At 42.1% G+C, this 18,870-nt stretch overlaps 1 protein-coding gene across 17 annotated transcripts in view; it reads right to left on the bottom strand.

Annotated features, from left to right (window-relative positions):
- The window catches only part of CTNND1 (catenin delta 1), a 78,165-nt gene that overhangs the window by 23,045 nt on the left and 36,250 nt on the right, over positions 1 to 18,870 (bottom strand). For 7 of the 17 annotated variants that reach the window (XM_042446351.1, XM_042446353.1, XM_042446354.1 and 4 more), the window contains 4 exons: positions 18,188 to 18,497; positions 15,716 to 15,787; positions 14,135 to 14,293; positions 11,838 to 12,370 (listed from right to left, as the gene is read on the bottom strand). In XM_042446351.1, coding sequence (XP_042302285.1) covers positions 11,838 to 12,370; positions 14,135 to 14,293; positions 15,716 to 15,787; positions 18,188 to 18,382 — 959 coding nt within the window. In that variant the 5' untranslated portion in view covers positions 18,383 to 18,497. Of the gene's footprint in view, positions 1 to 11,837; positions 12,371 to 14,130; positions 14,294 to 15,715; positions 15,788 to 17,064; positions 17,097 to 18,187; positions 18,498 to 18,870 lie in introns of those variants that run through there. The other 10 variants (XM_042446362.1, XM_042446357.1, XM_042446366.1 and 7 more) reach the window with 7 other exon arrangements.

Genomic DNA, 18,870 nt, shown 5'->3' with positions numbered 1-18,870 from the left:
CTTCAGGCAGGCAGTTGGAGCCAGCCTGCCTCTCTCCCCCCACGATGGTGGTTGAAGGGAGGGCTTTTCTTCTTCAGGCAGGCAGTTGGAGCCAGCCTGCCTCTCTCCCCCCACGATGGTGGTTGAAGGGAGGGCTTTTCTTCTTCAGGCAGGCAGTTGGAGCCAGCCTGCCTCTCTCCCCCCACGATGGTGGTTGAAGGGAGGGCTTTTCTTCTTCAGGCAGGCAGTTGGAGCCAGCCTGCCTCTCTCTCCCCAAGATGGTGGAAGAAGGGAGGGCTTTTCTTCTTCAGGCAGGCAGTTGGAGCCAGACACAGATTTTGTCATTTTGGGGAAGCACTTACTGAACATAGGGTTCAGTTGTGCTCTCTCCACATTTGTATGCAAAGGACAGGTCAGTCCACACACACCCTCTTTTAAATGGAGAAACTTAATCACAGAGAAGCTGGGTCCTTTATCTATTCCTGATTACAACACATACTTTGAAAGGCACCTATGAAAGTTGTTACTATGCTGCAGCAGACCAGCCAGCGAAGCATGGGTGTGGAGAAAAGCAGCATTAGTGTACTCATGCCAAGAAAAACCTGCCAGGGCCTAGCTTTTTTACAATTCTACCCTGCCCATCTCCACCAAAACAAACTTTGGCTGCCCTTCACTGAAACAGAATCAATTCACTTTGACCAGTATACTTACTCCTATGCTTGGTGACACAGAATGAGGCAGTTGGGAAATACATCACTGCAATCTCTATCAAATACAAGTGTAGAACAAAAAAACAAAAAAAACAAAAAAACAAAAAAAACCCCACCCAGCCACTGTGCTATCAGGAAGTGCACTGGACATCTACACTATGTGTAATTTGTGCCCACGCAGAGCCAGTGCCAAGGAAGTACAGCTAAAGCCTTATCCACTCACCATCTGGAATAATTCTGTACACAGGTATACTAGATTTAATGAATTCAATGGAAGGGGGTAGAGGAGAAAGGATTCTGTCCCACTGCAGCCCCCAAGTCCAGCTTTTCCCAGTATTTGGCCCTCCAGATGTTTTGAACTTCAGTCACCAGTCTCCAGGCCAAATGGCCAATACACTGAGATTCTGGGAGTTGATATCCAAAACGTCTAGCAGGCAACAGACTGACAAACACTGTTTTCCTGGAATTCAATTTGAAAAAAGACAAAGTTCACCAGCAGAAAATATATGCTGTGCTAGCAATCTCTTGTGGAACTAAAAAGCCCCTAATTCAGCAGTGCTCAACATTTGGTCCTCTAGGCATTTTGGACTTCAACTACCACAATTCTTGAGCACTGGTCATACTGGCTGGGACTTCTGGGAGATAAAGTCCAAAACAGCTTGAGGACCAAAGGTTGAGAACCACTGCCCAAATGAAACCAGAAATCAAATTTACACTGTATCAACAGAAGTATAGAGTCCAGATTAAAAAATAATAATAATACCACTCTGTTCTGCTTTTGTAAGACCTCACTGGATTACTATATCCAGTTCTGGGCATCATATGGACAAACTGGAACATGCCCAAGGTGAGTCAGATAATAAAAGGTCTGGAAACTCAGAGATATGAGGAATGGCCTCAGGTGATGGGTATGTTTAGCTCAAAAAAAAAGGGGGGGGGGGACGGACAGGTGATATGATAGCCATATTTAAATACCTGAAGGATGTCACACAGAAGATGAAGAAAGTTTGTTTCTACTGCTCCTGAGACTAGGAGACAGGCTAAATTGCAAGAAAAAAGATTCCTCCCAAACATCAGGAAGAACTTCTTGGTGGTAAAAGCTGTTTGACCATGGAGTGCCATGACTGCTTTCAAGGGTGGTAGACTCTTCCTCTTTGTAGGTATTTAATTAGAGTTTGGAGTGCTTTAGCTATGTATCGCTGCATGGCAAGGAAGTGGACTATGTGGACTTTGCAGTTCCTTCCAGCTCTATGATTCTACGATCTTGATGTACTATGTGCATGTATTCATGTAGCCCCCTGGCACCTCTATCTGGGAGACAGCAGGGAGATTCCACAGTAACAGCACTGGGACAGACCTCTGCCTGAGATCATGCTGAGTTGTTTCTAGGGGGACAAACTGATCCACATATGGCAGTCACCAATATTCTCAGTGTATGGACTTGTGCTCTTTGATCTTCACATTCATCTGTTGGAGGTAAACATTCATCTGCTGGTATACTCAATAGTTCATGCTTTGAAGGCCAATTACCCTTGAGTTAACACTACATGTCAGGATAAGAAAGGCTGACTTTCCAAATCTACTCAGTCTTTTAAGGGTTTATCAGTTAAGAAACCAGAAAGTGAACCGTTTCTGGACACTAAACATTTTTGGACATCATCCCACCCAAGAGGACACCAGACTTTCAACTTTCAGATCATCCATATCTACAGATTAGGTAACATACAGGATTCTTGTTTTTACTGCCCTGCCCATACAGTGTCAGCCTCAAAAATACAGACTGATCCCTGTACTACTGATCACTGTTCCATGATAAACTATGAAGAGATTTTGGCTAGACTTTCCAAGCTACTGAAGACAAGGTGCATTTTCTGTGTAAACTGTTCTTTTGTCTTGAAGGATGTTGTTTAGACGAGTTATCAGGCAGCAGAACCTGTCATGGTTAGGTAGCCCTGGCAGATTTCTGACTCTCTCTCTCTCTCTTTCTCCCCACACACAGTTGGTCCTTCTTATCCATGGATTTTTTATCGATGGATTCAAGCACCCATGGCTTCAAAATATTTTAAAAAAAAAAAAAGTTCCAAATAGCAAACCTTGATTTTGCCATTTTAATAATAATAATAATAACAATAAATGTTTATTTATAAACCGCTTTTCCAACGATCAAAGCGGTGTACATGTCGTTAATCAAACAGTAAAAACAGTAAAAAGAGTCTACATAATAAAATACATATTAAAATAGAATTAAATTCAAACGACAGTAAAAGCATTGGATAAAAAACTGTTAAAAACATCGCAATCTTTAACAATTTCAAACCCAACAGAAAGTGCAATCCACTTGTTGAAATGCCTAAACAAATTTGGTAGGGTCTCGGGCTATCGTATAAACAATGATAAGACAAAGATTTTAGCTATGAATTTAACAAAAGAGGAGAAATTAGATATAGAAAAGATGACAGGGAGTGATACACTAGATGTATTTTACAAGGAATGGGATCCCTGGATAAAATATTTACAAATATAGGATAAGGTTAAGAGATTAAATAATAATAGCTGCAATGGATATCTTTGCCCTCCAAGTTTATTATTATTATTAAGGGATAATAGGGTTTAGATTTTGAGTAAGAGATGGGGTATATAAAATAGCCTTTTTTGGCTTTTGGTATAGATCCTATGGTGGGTATATTATATAAGTCGAAGAGTTTGTTTATGTTAATAGGTAAATGCTAGGTAGAGTTGGCAATCCTAAGGAAGTATTGTTAAAGAGGAATATAATGAAATTTGATAATGGAATATATGTATTATTAGAGTTTATTGATTTTATGGTTGTATTTTTCTTTTGAATTAATAAAGTTTAAAATTTAAAAAAACAAACAAACATCGCAATCTATTAAAACCAAACTGCAGAAACAATAGGGGAGGTAGAATCTTAGATGGAATTGGGAGGGTAGGCTTGTTGAAAGAGATAAGTCTTTAAAGTCTTCTTGAAGGCTTCCACCTTTCCACTGTGGCGGATATCTTCAGGGAGGGCATTCCACAAGGAGGGCGCTACAGCTGAAAATACTCGACCACCTTAGGGTGGTCGAGTAAACATTTTCCTGTAGTTCTGAGTGTGCGGGGAGGATTATGTAGGGAGAGGCGTTCCCTCAAGTAACCCGGGCCCAAGCCATTTAGGGCTTTAAAGGTAATAACCAACACTTTGTATTGGGACCAGAAACGTATAGGCCAGAAACTTATATTTTATATAAGGGACACCATTTTTCCCTGCCATTATATTTAATGAGACTTGAGCATCCACAGATTTTGGTATCTACGGGAGGTCCTGGAACCAAACCCCAGCCAATAGCAAGGGTCCACTGTATACATGTACACACTCACACACACACACACACACAAAATCAACATGATTTAATGAAAGCAACATAGCTCTTATAAGACAATCCATAAATGTCAAAAACCAAGTTTTAAAAAACTCTTCCAGTTAATACTATTAAACCACAGTTCTTTAAAAACAATAGCAACAACAACAACAACACTCCTGAAGCAAAACAAAAGTAGTGTACTAAATCAACATCATGAGAACTACAAAGATGTATTTTGCCTCCTTAAGGTATCAATTCAGATTCTGTACCAGTGGTTCCTAATCTTTGGTCGTACAGGTGTTTTGGACTTCAGCTCCCATAATTCCTATCTGTTGGTGAAGTTGGCTGGGGCTTCTGTGATCTGAAGTCCAAAACAAATGAAGGACCAAAGGTTGGGAATGACTGTTTTATATCATTTCCAGTCTGTATTGAATAAGAAATCTACTCTTTTGTTAAATTATACCAATAATTTGTTAGGATACACTTTAACAAGCAATCTTTCAAGGGCTGCATGGTATCCAGTCTAGTTTTGGAGTGATTTTCCTAGGACATTCATCAGGGATAGATATGTGATTGTAGACAGACTTCCCTAGAAGGCACTATCTACTATTACCTTGTTTCCTTGCAATGAATGATTGAGAAGCAGGCATTCACTCCTTTCTCAAGCAGAAGAAAACTGGAAGTATTGTAGATTCAAATCTACTGGCATATCTCTACATGATTATTTTCAGTAGACTGGCAAGGTGTTCTGACTCCCAATTGTTTTGACAATAGAGAGCCAGCATGGTTTGTGTGTTGGGCTATGACTCTGGAGACTGAGGTTCAATTCCCAGCTCAGCTATGAAACCCACTGGGTGACCTTGGCAAGTCACACTCTCTCAGCCTCAAAGGAAGGGAATGGCAAACCCCTTCTGAACGAATCTTACCAAGAAAAATCCATAATAGGTTTGCTTTAGGGTCAGAATAAGTCAGAAATGACTTGAAGGGACACAGCAGCAACAACAACAACAAAGTATAAACCGACTCCTCTCTCACCTACATTATACGGCTGAAATAAAACCAAGTGTGGGTTTTTTGTGTGGAAAGATTGTGAGCTCCATTCAGATTTATCTATAAGTGCCCCAATATCCTCTGAAACACAAAGAGCAGGCACATACAGCATTCCTTATCAGACCAGTTGGTCCTGCAAAATGATCTCTGAAGAAACAAACAGAAAACTATCCATCCAGACTGCAAGCGCCTTATGTGCCTTCCAAAGGCAGATGACATTTCTTACAAACACTATCTATCTTGCAAACTTGTTCATACAAGACATTCACATAGTTCTGGTTTATTTTTGAAGCCACACACACTGCTGCTTGCATGTCCTAATCTCTAAGATCACAGAGAATACAGGAGATACTTGTTCAAGTTTAGCCCCTCCTGGCTCCCCCTTTCCTGTACTGAATTCAAAGCAAGGGGGAGCTTCCTAAACCTTGGTGTAAAGCCAAACCCTTTGGTCTGAAAACAACTCTGGAAAATTGCACTGAAGTGCATCATATGCGCTCAAAGCAGGAGCAGCAACAGCAAACAAGACCAAGCCTATGCCCTTCTGTGAGTGTAAGGGGAAAAGGATCTTCTACACAGAGACCACATCGTCTCCTAATCCTCTATGCATATAAACTCTTCACAGGTGGGCCCCTCCAAACCTCATGGTACATTAAAGCTAGAGAACATGGCACACACTCAAAACTGGGAAGGCCCTCCTTCACAAGGGCAAACTGTCACATCACAATGGAGAGGGGTAGCAGCCATATTGGACTAGCTGCCATAAATCAAGCCAAAGGAAGCCCTACGAAACCTGAAAGACTACCTTATTAAGGAGGCTAAGCCACCCTCCATAAGAACAGAAGGAATTGGGGGTGGGTGGGTGGAGAAAACCACTCAAGTCAGGATAGTAATTAAGGAGACATGGATAAGGGGTAAACTGCAACAAAAACATGGATTCCACAGATTTCTGCAATCTTTATCAGTCTCTACAGAACAAAGCAAGTTTCTCAACTGGCCAGCTGGAGGCTGAAATACACGCATGCAGATTCCATTCATAGCTGTTTTTACAGCAGTGTTAATTATATGGTCCTGGATCAGGCTGATATACTATAGAAAATAAACACCACTTTTAAACTACAGTATAGTCAAAGACAAGGCAAATGGTTTAATCTTTCAGTCCTCTGACCAAACATAAGAGTAGTATTACTACTAGTAGATTTCTTACAACAGCCACAATCTTACCACAGGGAGTTTATTTTTTATTTTCAGAATGAGCAACTAGATCTGCCAGAATTCTGGGGCATTTTTCATAGATTTATATTCCACTTCTCCATCAAATGTTGCTCAAAGCAGCTAACAAGAAAATACAAAGCAAAATTAAAATATCAAAACACAAAAAAGAGATAAAACATCAATATCAAAGCCGAACATACCTGCAGGAAGACATATTTGGTTGAGAGAAGATCATCAGACAAGGAGACTACACAGGTCTTGCTTGTCAAGAAATTCTAGACTACAATTCTAGACCAGACACAAAGAAAGTCATGTCTTAGTTGACACCACTACCACCTGAGATGTTGGCAGGACAGAAAGAAGAGTGTCCACAGAGGTCCATAAAACCAATCAGGATTTTATGGGAAGACACAAACTTCACGATAATCAGGCTGTGAGTCATGCAGAGCTTTGTAGATCACAAACAACACTTTGAACTGTGTCTAGAAATGGACCAAGAACCAGTAATGTAAGAATATGGGGATCCCATATCCTCCCATTTAGTCCTGGTCAACAGTTTGGCTTCATCATTCTCAACTCTTCAAAGGCATCCCCCAAGGAAACAATCTGAACATTTTTGTTGCAGAAAAAGCAGAAGTGAGCAATTGTAGTCTGCCAGATACTATTACACTACAACTCCGATAAAGCTACATGACTAGCTATGCTGGTTAGTGCTGACAAGAACTGCAGTCTAACAGTCCAATCTGGAAAGTTATATTCGCCCATCCCTGAATTACCTATATGGTTCTGTATGCTACTACAGGGACAGAGTTTGCATGCTAGAAACATTTCTTACCACCACAAAAAACATGGACATCCAAGCTAAGGTCTGAATCCTTGGATACATGTTCACCGTGGCCCTCCAAAAAGAACTAGAACCACTGTCTTCCAAATAGTCCCAGCCACACGAATCAGAATGACATAGTCATTGAGAGGCTCAACAGAACCACTCATCTGCCATTAGGAGTGCATACATTGTTATGTTCCTAAAGAGCTGGACTTAATACATAGGTTATGACATGCCATGAGGAAAGGGGGGTACTTGCTTGTGGAGAAATCACTAATTTTCACTACAGCAGTGTTCAGAAAGCCAAGGGGGAAACAGACAGAGAGGATAACTGCCACAATCCTTCCCCTGGATTCCTTGATCAGCTAGCTGCAGTGTAAGTTCCTAGCAGCTGGCAATTGCTCTGACTAGCTACACCAAATCCAGATTAGCAGAGCTGAAGGCTCTAAGCTCCTTGTGTGTGGTTCTGTTATCCTCCTTCACAGTGATGTTGGCAAACTTTCCATCTCCTCCTTCTGCTGTGGCCCTTCAGCAGCTGGCTAAAGTTATTTGACAGCTAACCCAATGGCTGCTGTAAGCTAGCAGATGGCAAAGAGCAGAACCTGCTGAGGTGGCTTCTGAGCAAAGAACTGCCATGCATGCTCTATGCTACAGTCTGATGTAATGATTGCTGCTAAGTGACATCTGAAGGGGGAAGCCTAATGGTGTGGCTTCTGAACAGAACATTAAGGCTACACTGGACATGATGCAATATGGGAGATCCATGATCATGACATGCCATTTAAAAAGGACAAAGCTTGCAGATAGATTCCTGAATTAAGATCAAATATGTGGCAAGCTGGTGAACCAAGAACCTCACTTTTCCCCACATTACTCTTTCAGGACTGTTTATTTTTCCCTGTTGCATGGGGAGAAATTGTTCAAATGGTGATTAAGCTTCACCCACCCTCAGCAAGATAAGCAGGAGCTCAAGAGTAGTTTTAATCAAGGTCCAGGCTATCTGAAGGACTGTACTCTCTAATACGAGCCTGCCTGGACACTAAGATCATCAATCATCCTTCAGCCCAGCTACCTTCCAAAGTACATCTAGTAGCAGGGCCAAAAGAAGCCTGATACCATGAGAGTGGACAGTCTTTTAATAGCCTGCCTAGATCTAAGCCATATGGGGTTTTATGGTGCTGACTGTAATTGTCATCTACAAATAATCAAAACTACACTAACTTCTCTTGCTACAAAAGGGTCTTTCAACTGTATGAGTGCTATATTTTTCTTTTACTGGTGTGCTGTGAAATGGTACTTTAACTCTGTTATGCTCTTATTCATTTTATGCATTTGCTTCAAGCCACCCTGAGCTTCATTCATGAGAGAAAGGCAGAATACAAATTAAATCAGCAAATATTCTGATGAAAGAACCCACAGTGGAATGCATACAATGGGCAAGCTAACAGATAAGCAATGACATGCCTTCACCTCTTCTAGACTACGCCCTTCTACTGCCATAGACGTCAATACAGCACATCAAGAGCTACCATGACATATTGCTCTACTGAGCTGGATGCATATGTTATGGATTAACAAAGGGGTGGTAGTGGAATTCTTCCTCTCTGATTATGTCAAGTAGTGACTATTACATAAACTGGTCAATTAGCATATATTTTATCTACATGTGCTTCATTAGAGCTGTAGACTGTAAAGCAGAAGACGGTGGGAGGAACCGGAATGTTCTGGTATCATCAAGGCTTAATAAGGAACGTCACCTCAAAGACAACACATCTGTATGTGCTTTCTGCCATAATACCTGAAAGCCAATAATAGGCGACTCTCATTTCAGAATCAGGTGTTATGTATTGGAAATAGAAATATCAAAACTGTGGCCAGGTTTTGTTATTTTGTTTCCTGTATAGAGACTCACATGAACAGTTAATTGCACCTTTACTGCCATCTCACCCAAGGCAACTCAGACAATTGTTATGTAAATTTTCATTTGAAGACTGTGATTCTGGGGTCAGAATTAAAACTAAAATTTTAGCAACTGTTATTAAAACGCAGGCTACAATCAAGCCTCCTGTTTTAAATTGCACAATTTTATTTTTTTAACAAATTCATTTATTTTTATATGCTTGCCACAGCATTTCAATTTCAGTACCAGATACATATTTTTGATAAAAAGTGGGCCCACTGGATTGGCAGGCTAGCGATCCATGGATTCGACTGCCTGTGGATCACCACTCCCCATATTATTCAATGGCAATGCATATAAATGGATGTGCTGACACGTAGACGCACACATTACCACCCACTGAATAATATGAGGCTTTAGCATTGGCATTTTTCCTATCCACAAGGGAGGAATCCCAGAACCGAACCCCCATGGATGGGAAGTGTCCACTGTATGTTTGTTTTAGTATAACTATTAATATGCTTTTTAAGTTGATCATGTTAAATGAACTCAAACAGTTTTATACACCTGCCAAAGCTCTTCGTTGTGAGCATCAGAGGTATATTTCTGATGTACGATTACTAAAGTATCAGTATGCACCATGTTAGTTTAAACCAATAATTACCAAACTTTGGCCCTCCAGATGTTTTGGACTTGACTTGAAGTTCAGGGCCCAACACTGGGAAAAGGGCAGATAGCGAACACAGGCTGCCATTAAGAGAGACTGAACCCACAGAAGACAGTGGGAAGGTGCCCCAAGTAAATAACCAGTACCCTGTCCTATTTTACTAGATGCCTTAACCATAGTCTCTTTTACTTGAATGCTTTGGGGAAATTATCAAATTCATGATAATTCTGGCATTTCCTCCTTTTCCAACTAGCTACACACTCTTCAGGATTATGGTAGAAGGGGAGTCTACTCAAATGATATGCATGTGGTTATTTTTAACTACAGCCTAAAAATAATCACATGCATATCTCTACAAGCTAGTAAGTGTGGGGGGACTGCTTTTAAAAAATTAATTTCATGTTCCCAGGATCTTACAGTGGCCACTAGACTGTGTCATGTTTACAGTCCATTAGTTTTGTCAATTAGATTAGTCAATCTAGGAGAGATTCAGTCCTTCAAAGGAATAAGCTTTAGATCTGGGTAGAGAACCTCTGGCCCTCCAGATGCTTAGGAATTCATTCCCTCCAATGCCCCACATGGGACAGTCAATGGCAAGACAATATGGAAGTTGCAGTTCAAAATAACTGGAGTGCCCAGGTTGCCCCATCCTTAAGTTTGCAAGAGAAATAGGACTCATGTGGCCCTCCATATGATGTTGCACTGCAACACCCAGGATTTCTCACCATTGGCTATGCTGGGATGGGACCTGCAGTCCAACCACATCTGTAAAGTCAAGGGTTTCCAACACATGGTTTAGAATCTGGAATTCATCAAATCTAGGCATCACACATCTACTTGTATGTATACTGTTCCAGCAACCACGGTCCCTTGGTCCTGTCAAGCAGTAACCATTGCCAAACCAGGGGAGGGCGCCCGTCTGCTGTTGTAGTCAGCCTGATTGCTCAAAACACCTTTAACAAGGGAAGGGAGAGAAGGCTAGTGCATTACATCATTGCTTTATGTTACATCTTGCACACACTCTTGCTAACTGTGAAAAGTAAGCTAGTATTAAGTCCACCATTGCAGGTAGGAGACTTCCATAATGTCACTTAATAAGTGCACAGATGAGGCAAGGTCTACAGTGGGGACTTTATATTCCAGAGTCAGCCCCAACATTAGCCTCAAGCAAAAGTATATAAGACCAAAACAAAAATCAAAACATGGCTTCACATCCTGATGCAACACCACCTAATATGCATGGCTAGACATGTCAGGTGGGACATATAAACCCTTTAAAGAAACTTCTCTGGACAGAACATTATACAAGGTGAGAAGCTAACAAAAATATAAACATCTACCTGACCTTTAAAATGTTACTGAAATTGAGATAGACTGGCTAGTTCTGGAAGTTGTTCTATTGGGGGAAGACAAATTCAGATGTAAGACAAAGGCAGGGAACCATTTAAGTTCAGAGCTTCATTTCCTCAGGAACACTGAGTGGGGCTGAAGAGTAGACAAGCACAATGCCAAAAGCAGACAAGATCCCTTCTCACACACTCTCTGGCATTTTCCCATTTTCCAACTAACTACACACTCTTCAGGATTATGGGAGAAGGTGAGTCTGCTCAAATGAGTGGTGTGAAACAGTTAGGTGGCAAGGAGGTAGGGCCCTGGATCAGATAGGGAGACCCCTCAGTTTGGTGGTCCCCTCTTCCTGATATGAACCCTGACAAACTTCCAAGAACAGTAAAGAATATTATTACTGAACAGGCACTTGATCGAGATTAGGCCACATTGGGGAGGGTGAGCTATAAGAGAATTACGTTTTCCTTCACTGATTTCAATGGTCACTTTTTATCTTAAGAAGTGAAACTCAGCAAAAAATTCCCCTAGATTCTGCTCCTCCTTAAATCCCAAGAGCAGAATTCACAGAAGAATTCTAATTCTTGCTTTCTAGATTGTGTTGTCACCCAAAACTACAGTACCACATAAAAGAGTAAGGTAAAAATAAAGATCCTTCACCATTCTATTCCTAACAAAAGAGCATAAATGCACTAATGCATCATTGGTTTGATGGTCAATTTATAAAGCATGGCAGAAATATCAGCACACTACCAAGGACAACTCTAATATGCCAATCTATTATTACCTGAGTCTCTGGCGAGGATCAGAAGGGGTCCCGGTCCGTCTGGCTGTACCATAGTCTGGCATTGTGCCGTAATCTAGGTCATCATATCCCACGCTGCGCTGGTCATCCTCCAACCCATAAGGTTCTGCGTGGAAGCGGTTCAAATCCATATTGCTACCCCCTACCCGCACCTGTGGCTGAGGACCATAGACATCTTGCCGACTGGGAGCCCGGTAGCCATCCATAGAGGGACGGTAACGCTCATCGATGCGGGTCACACGAGACAAGCTCCCATAGTTGTGTTCACTGCCATGGTAGCTGTCCTCATATGGGCGGCCATAACCATCTGGGTAGTGGTAATTGCGTGGGAGAGTAGCTGTGCCAGGTTGGCTCATGTAGGCACCAGGACCGCCATTGGTGTTTTTCCGGAAGTTCCTATCTATAGTCTGGATGTAGCTGTTAGTAACTGGAGATCCATCCACAGGTAACCCATCTGAACCAACTGGAACTTGCTGCACTGTGCGTGTTGTCATTGTCTTCACTACTTTTTTCACCTGTAGAATGTGTAACATGAGCTATTAGTCAACAGGCAGTTCCTCTGTCAGTAAGTCAGAGTGCTAAGCTTGGATCACTGTTCATTTCCTGTAGCTTAACTGGCCTATGACCACAATAAATACTGTTGTTATTTTCCTGTAGTGTATTTCCCCAGTCATCCCACAGGGCAGTGCTCTCTATACTCTCCACTGCTGCATACATACACAGTTTCAGAAACTCTCACCACCTTGCTATTTAGTAGAGATGGGAACTGTGCAACTTTTCAGATGCTGCTGAACTGCAATTCCCAGCAGCCCTAGGTGGGGAATGCTAGGAATTACGAGTTTAACAACATTTAGAGGACTGCCCTGCTATTTACAGCACTGTCAATGCCTACAAATCCTATGTGCTGCAAGAGGATAAAAAACTGAAAGATGCAGAACAATGCAACATGGTAATTGATTAAGCAATCAAGAAATGGTGGCAGAATCACATGCTTCCCCCCCTGCCAGAACAACCCTCTCCCAGCCCCCACTGGCCAAGATTTCAAATCATCAGCTAAGTTAAAATCTTAAGAGTTGGAAGGGACCACAAGGGCCATTTAATCCAAACCCTTGTCATGCAGGAATACACATCTAAAGCACTACTGAAAGATATTCATTCAACCTCTGTTTAAAGACCTCCAAAGAAGATGAGTCCACCACCCTCTGAGTCAACCTATTTCAGTGTTGAACAACTCTTACAGTACAAAAGTTCTTCCTAATGTTTAGGTGGAATCTCATTTCCAGTAATTTGAAGCCATTGGTTTGGGTTCTAGTCCCTAGGACAGCAGAAAACAAACTTGTTCCATGATTAATTTAAACAATGTAGATAACCTTTAGTCCTCCATATGTTGTCTGACTGCAACTCCCATCAACCCAGAATCCCATCAAGCCTAGCTACCAGAAACAATGGCAAGGGGTGACCAGAGTTGTAGATGAACAACCTACAGAGGGCCACCAGATGTTCTACCTCAAGAGGAGGAAAGATGTGGCCTGCAGTCTGCCACAAGACATCTTCCAAGCTATTATTATTATTATTATTATTATTATTATTATTACTACTATTATTATTATTATTATTATTATCCAGGACAAAAATTTCCAAAAGCTATTAAAAAGCACTGCAAAATTCAGCATTCGTGCTCCAACCAGCTTCCTAACCTCACAGAAACCTCAGGATAAAGATACAAGAAAGTCTCTCAAAGATCAGCAAAAACACAAAGCTGGAAGCAATGTGGTCATGTGTTGGTGCAGCCTGCTGAGGGGAAAGAGGGGAGAAATATGTGTGAAAATGGTCCCCATCCACAGTACAATTACACATACTGGCTCTCCCTGATGACAACATCACCACCAGTAGAACTGTTAGTAACAGTAAGGCCAGAATAGGCAGAATTCATTATCCAGAAGACATTTGAAAGGGAAAGAGGCAGGAATGTATGATGATGTATACTTCTCGCTACTGGCAGACCAGCTGACAACACAATGCTTGCACTGACCTTTGGAGATGATAACAAATGGAACAAGCCATCATGTGGAAGCAGCTTCAAATAATTATATGAAGGCAGCTGCCAGAGAGAAAAATGTTAAGTGCCACTTGTTTGTGTTATCAACTTTTATTTTGTTATCAGAAGTTTTTTGCTGATACATATAACCCTCATCTCTTCCCTATCCTGTTTCCATAGGACAGACACATTCCAGTACACATGAAGCATGAGATAAGTTAATTCCTTTCTAGTCCCTCACTGTGGTCTCTGTGCGACGAGTTGTCCCATCGTCGGAGGTTTCAACTGAAACAACTGACATGGCACCCTCTGGGTCCTCCTCCATGGTGTAAGTCTCCTCCACAATCTGCCCTGGCTCCTGCATCCTGGGAATGGTGCTGTAGATAAGATGACTATGGTCCTAAGAAGATGGAAGTAGGAACAGCACATCAGCCTAATTCTGCCCAGTCAATACTAAAAGAGCTCATTCCCCAGCACACAGCTTAGAAAATTTACTTGATTTTGACTACAACTCTCAGTATTCCCCAACCTGTACTGGCCACTTTCTAAAGAAGCAGATTTTTCTAAACCCTGCCCCAGCACTACTTGAAAAATTCCCTCAATATCTAGCAGCTACTCCTGGAAACAAGCAAAACTTTTTCTAGACTTGCTTGTAGCCAGCTATTTGTTTTATTATCTAAACCGACAAGGTTCAGATGAGAGCTATGATTCTATTGCATTGGTCAAGGTTTTCAAACTCAAGCTATAATTCACAGCAGAAATATGAATCAAAGAGGATAGTGTCAATCAGAAGGCAAAATACTGGATAACAATCAGTTCAAAAGATGAAATGTTTAACTCTTCCCACCCCACAAGCACCCTACACTTCTATAACCACCAACAATTCCTTTCCTTAACTGTCTATCTCTTGTAAGAAAGAACAAGGAGACCTTGTACACCTCTAGATGTTTTGGACTCTAATTGCACAACCCTTGATCACTGGCAATACTGGGAGACATAGCTAAAAACATCTAGAGGATACAAAGTTGTCTAGCCCTGGTAGAATGGTCCTCCAGATGATGTTAGACTACAAATCCCAGCACCAATAACACCACAATAAATGGTGAGGAATGCTAGGAGTTGAAGTCCAACAAAATGTTGAGGGTCACATGACTCTAAATCTATTATAAGAGCTTATCAGCACTTTGTAGTAAAATATAGCTCCCCCCCCCCCCCCAAAAAAAAAACCCCAGCAGGAGAATCAAACCTACCAGATTTGGATTCAATTAATCCAAACAACCGGGTGTAGCACCACCACCACCTAAATAAGCTTCAGCCAGTGGTGTCACTAGATGGACGCAAACTGAGGCAACACTGGGCAGCAACAAGGCATCCCAAGCCCCCACCTCTCAAAGGAAAGGGGAAATTCTTCCTGACATGCCACTCCCCATTTGGGGTGTGAGGATGGGGATGAAGCCACAGACCTTTCTTTCTGCTTCCCCTCCTGTAGCCTCCCCCTCCTGATCAGTTTGGCTCCTTTTCACCATTGTCCAGAGTGGGGGAGGTTGTTTGCTGTGACTTGCTCTTTCCTTGAGGGTGGAGATCTTTTGTAATTAAAAACAATGTTCTTACTCAGGGGGGCATCCCATTTTGGCTGTATCAGCTGGAGGGGGAGGGGGACTCTGGGTTCCCCAGGATGAGACCCTCCTTCTCATCCACACCCTCTTCTCAGGAGGTCCATGGAAGTGACACCATGTGTTACCACACTGAATGACACAAATCCTAGTGACACCACTGGCTACAGCTCCTGGTGAAAGAAAAGCCCTTAGTCCCTTCCTTTCACCTGTGGTCCGTTGAGTTTCAGTTCTGAGAATTTCTGCCTCTCCAGGTCAGCATTGCCCAAGAAACGGCCGTTCTGCAAGAGACAACAGTGGTTAAGCCTCAAGAACGAGTGGGGAATCCAACGCTGGCAACTGGGCAATATCCATCAGGCCAATACATCCCACCATGAGCAAGAGCATAATGATCATAAAAATGTCTAGCTTATCATATATTTTGAGAAGCCAAGACACAATGGCTTCTGCTATCCAAAAGTGACATGGTAGAAAATGGCTGCCTGGGGTATACCGCTCTTTTGAGGTTTGCATGGCCCTGCCCTTCTGGAGAAGTATATAGAAGTACACCTACCAAAAACCTTATTTTGAAGAAAATGGCACATTCAAGAAATGACTCAAAACACAGATCCTATGCAACCCTACAGCACCAAAAGCTCTTACTACAGTAGTTGATTTAAGCACAGACAAGGACACCTCGAGACAAAATTCAGAGCAGGGGGTGGGGGGGGGGACGACAAATCACCCACTAATAGTTCACGAATCTCAACCACCTCTTCACTCAACAGCTCTAGGGTGAGCCATCTTAAGAGATATATCACCTCCCAAACTAAAAAGCAGGAGTGAGCAACTGCAGGGAATCAACTGGTCTAGGGGCAAATTTTCTACTCCAGGGAACAATGTGGGGGCTACACAGACAGGTGAAGAGCCAAAAAGAAAACAAAACACACACACATACACAATTCACAACTTGCTTTGAAAAGCATGTCATGTTTTAATGTTAACAGAACAATGACTGAAAAGGAGAACTGACACTAGCAGCCTCCAGGAGACACAATGCATTTTTTTACAGGGGTAGACAAGGAACAGTCCTGAGAATCTGGAGATGTCCCAGCCTTGCGAGGCCACAACGAAGTCAGGACTGCACTGTGCCCACCCCCGATTAAAAGGAACTACAGTTGGCCCTCTATATCCATGGATTCTTTATCCACAGATCCAACCATCCATGGTTTGAAAATATTTTGAAAATATATAAATTCTGAAAAGCAAACCTTGATTTTGCCATGTTATACTATTCTATTGTATTTAATGGAACCTGAGCATCAACAGATTTTGGTATACATGGGTGAGGGGTTGTCCTGGAACCAAATCTCAGTGGATACCAAGGGCCCACTGTAAATACAATGAAGCATTCTAACTTAGTGTACAATTCCTAGTCTGTTTGGCTGCATTCTTCCAGCATGCATCCAAAACAGTTTTCACCCTCTAGTGGACCAGGAATTTTGAACTCCTTGTGTGAAACAAGACTCACACAGTAGCATGTATATTCTACATTTAAGCTTAAAACAGATATTCTTACCCTCTGAAATTGTCTATTTCCTCATCTGTATCCTGTAGGTTAAAGGGGTAGAATGGAAACAGCCAGCAGAAACCAAACAGAAAGGGAAAAGAAAGATGAGCTTGGCCTAAAAACCTCATAGAAGTCATCTGAGGTACCTCCTATAGCTTACTGAGATATTTCCCTTATCATAATTCATTCCTCTATTCTTGCAAATTTAAAAGTTGGCAACTACATTTGAGGACATTTTATTATCAATGCCTAAGACAGGTATTACCGCTATGAGTAAGGATGGCTTCATTTTATTGTCTGGCCTTCTCTTCAGTTTATTAGTCCTTTTGTCTGCCTCACCTATTTAAGAGCGCTTCTTGCCAAATATATGACAAACAACTAGAGGAAGCAGACTTCAACTGCTGCTTGAGCTTATACAGCAGTTTGTATAAGGCATTGGCAAGCAGCATCTTAAAAAACTTTAGGTTAAACTGCAGAATATTCTCCAGATACCAAAATACTCTAGTGCGGTGGCTTGTTAGGGCTTAACTCCATTTTCCTGCTGCACACCTGTCACACAAAAAGTAGCTGTGCACTCTCACGTGTCACTGCATTAGCACGTTTGAGAAGAACTGTGAATGCAAACCTAGCAAGGCACTATAAAATTTGACCAAACCAAGGATGGGCAGCTTCCCAGTGATGAGAAACTGTAGTAGACTCTAGAAGCTACTAGCAGCTGCACTGCTACTGAGATATGGTAGGCGGCTTGTGTGGCAACCCTCCGTGGTAGATCATATAGCCCTTTGCTTCTGGAATGGAAGGGTGACAGTCCTTCCCCCTCGACTTTGAGCATCACTGCTGAATTTTGATATCTAGTGAGCCTGAATGTTGCTTGTTCCAGTTAAAGGACATGTTATTTAGCCTATCTTTCAAATCAGTCCTAAACAAAAAAGCTGCACTAAACCAATGACCAAATGGGCATGGGCAAATACACTTGTCAAGCACCATTCAAGTAGCTATTCAAGAGCATAAAAAATATGACATCCCTAAACCAAACTGCTCCACAAACTATTTCTGACAAAAACCAAGCTACCAAGGCGGCACTTCAGCAGGCACCATCCAGCCTGCCCACCTCACCTGAGGCAATTTTTACCTGCTGCCGGCGGGTGAGGGTGCCGTTGGCCATGGTCTGGCTGGCATCCTGCGGGGAGACACGGACACGCTCCAGCTGTGCAGAAACATGGCGCCGTTCTTCCTCTAGTGCCCGTGTCAGCTTCTCAAACTGTGCCTCCTGCTCTTTGACGGAGGCAAGTATACTGGCAGTCGACTCCACTTCCGAGTCATCCATGGTTGTGAAGGCCCCACGTGGGGGAAGAGTGGGTGCAAGGCAGGGAGATGCCACAGGGTTTATGAGAACTGACGTCACACAGAAAGAGGGCTGGAGGGGTAGAAGGAACCCCTCACTTCATATACAATTTGGGGAGAAAGTAAGAAAAAGAAAGAAAGATCTTAGGTCAGGAAAGAAAAGAGATTTTTTTTAAAAAAAAAACTGAATAAAGCCAAGTTCCACCTAATGACCCCTTCCTGCTAAATCAACAAATCAGGAGTAATCAAGATCACCAACTTCCCCAAGGTAACAACTGCAACATGTTGACTGGTTCAAGCAAATTTTTTAAAAAATCTTATTCACAAGGGTACCTCTTTAACAGTGGAGAAGCAGTCATGCTGGGTAAGGAATCAATGACTAATACTGGGCAGAAGAGATCCGGCCACCTCATGATGGTATATTAATTCAAAGCCTTATTTTTAAAGGCCGGTGGTTTTATCATGGTTTTA

This window comes from Sceloporus undulatus, chromosome 1 (genome assembly GCF_019175285.1).
Source record: "Sceloporus undulatus isolate JIND9_A2432 ecotype Alabama chromosome 1, SceUnd_v1.1, whole genome shotgun sequence".
NCBI classification, from domain to species: domain Eukaryota; kingdom Metazoa; phylum Chordata; class Lepidosauria; order Squamata; family Phrynosomatidae; genus Sceloporus; species Sceloporus undulatus.
The sequence above is the reverse complement of the archived record's forward strand: the minus strand, read 5'-3'. Positions and strand labels throughout refer to the sequence as shown.